This window comes from Austrofundulus limnaeus, unplaced genomic scaffold (genome assembly GCF_001266775.1).
Source record: "Austrofundulus limnaeus strain Quisiro unplaced genomic scaffold, Austrofundulus_limnaeus-1.0 Scaffold458, whole genome shotgun sequence".
Taxonomy (NCBI): Eukaryota; Metazoa; Chordata; class Actinopteri; order Cyprinodontiformes; family Rivulidae; genus Austrofundulus; species Austrofundulus limnaeus.
In genome coordinates this window covers 345,416-346,905 of record NW_013952860.1, presented here as the reverse complement: position 1 = coordinate 346,905, position 1,490 = coordinate 345,416, and the positions used below count along the sequence as shown (strand labels likewise).

At 43.3% G+C, this 1,490-nt stretch overlaps 1 protein-coding gene across 1 annotated transcript in view; it reads left to right on the top strand.

Moving 5' to 3' along the window:
• The window catches only part of exosc5 (exosome component 5), a gene marked incomplete at its 5' end in the record, with an annotated part of 3,756 nt that extends 2,465 nt beyond the window's left edge, over nt 1-1,291 (top strand). The window contains 4 exon segments of the mRNA XM_014025151.1: nt 488-609; nt 690-830; nt 905-994; nt 1,100-1,291. Coding sequence (XP_013880605.1) covers nt 488-609; nt 690-830; nt 905-994; nt 1,100-1,195 — 449 coding nt within the window. The 3' untranslated portion in view covers nt 1,196-1,291.
• Nucleotides 1,292-1,490: the final 199 nt, after the last annotated feature.

Here is a 1,490-nt window from a genome sequence, read left to right as displayed (position 1 = left end):
TAAGATACTTGTACTTTTACTCAAGTATAACTTTGTGGTACTTTATGCAACACTTGTTTGTTTGTTGAATTTATGTTGTTAATTTTTAAAGAAAATAAATAAACTAAACTAAAAATATATTGTATTTTGACTGAGGAATAAAAATGATTGAACACAGCTGGGATTAACGGCAGTGATTCAAAAATTCAGGAGGATTTTCTTTTGTTGCTTTACTCCATCGTACCACAAGGTGGCGTCATGAACATCAGGCCTGTTCTGTGGAGGTTTTTAAAGCAAAGTTAAAGACTCACTTGTTCACTGTTATGTTTTAATGTTTTATTTATTGCATTTGATCTGTTGTGCTTTTATCTCTTGCTACTGCACTTTGTCTGAAAGCGCTTTATAAATAAAATTATTATTATTATTATTATTATCATTGTTATTATTATTGTTATTATTGTTATTATTCCTCCCTGTCTACAGTGAACCTGTATGTTGTGTGTTTCAGGAGTGAGGGAGCGCTCACAGGAGCAGTGTGTGAGGGAAACATGTGAGGCAGCTCTCCTCCTCTCTCTTCACCCTCGCTCTTCGCTCACACTCGTTCTTAAGGTGCTGCAAGACGACGGCTCCGTATCCTTCACAGAGTCCGATCCGTGCGAGCGGCAGGTGAGCGTTGGACTTGTTTTTGTTGTTCCTGACCCGCCCCTCAGCTGCTGGCCTGCTGCCTGAACGCCGCCTGCATGGCTCTGATGGACGCCGGCCTCTCCATGAGCTGCCTGTTCTGCGGCGTGACCTGCGCCATCGCTGCCGACGGTCAGATCGTCACCGACCCCTCCGCCGCTCAGGAGAAAGTAGGTCCGGTCCAAACGCAGGTTTAACCTCGCCTGAGTGGGTTTCTGTGACGGCTTTGATCTTCTTTCACCAGGAGAGTCGAGCTTTGATGACGTTCGCCATCGACAGCTCGGAGCGCAGGGTGATCATGTCCTCGACCAGAGGCTCGTTTTCAGTCCACGAGGTTCGTATCCAACGGTTTTATTTTATTTATCACACACCTGTGCTTACCTGTGCCTCCCTCCTTACCTGTGCCTCCCTCCTTACCTGTGCCTCCCTCTGCCCACAGCTGCAGCAGTGTGTAGCTGTGAGTCAGAAAGCTTCAGAGAAGATCTTCAGCTTCTACAGAGACTCAGTGAGGCGGCGCTACTCCAAAAACCTCTGATGGAGAAGCTTCTTAGTGGTTTTTTAAATATATTTTTTATAAATAAAATTGTTAGTTTAGGTGTCCAGTATGGGATAAATCTTGTTCCAGCAGGAACTGAACTTGAATTGCTCAGATTGAATCTGAATGTTCATAATTTAAACTGAATGCATTGGTTTGAAAATAAATTTCACTAAATTGAAACTGAATTTAAAGTTTTGTATTTGAATTAATTTGCTTTGAAACTACACTCACCGGCCACTTTATTAGGTACACCACGCTAGTAACGGGTTGGACCCCCTTTTGCCTTCAGAAC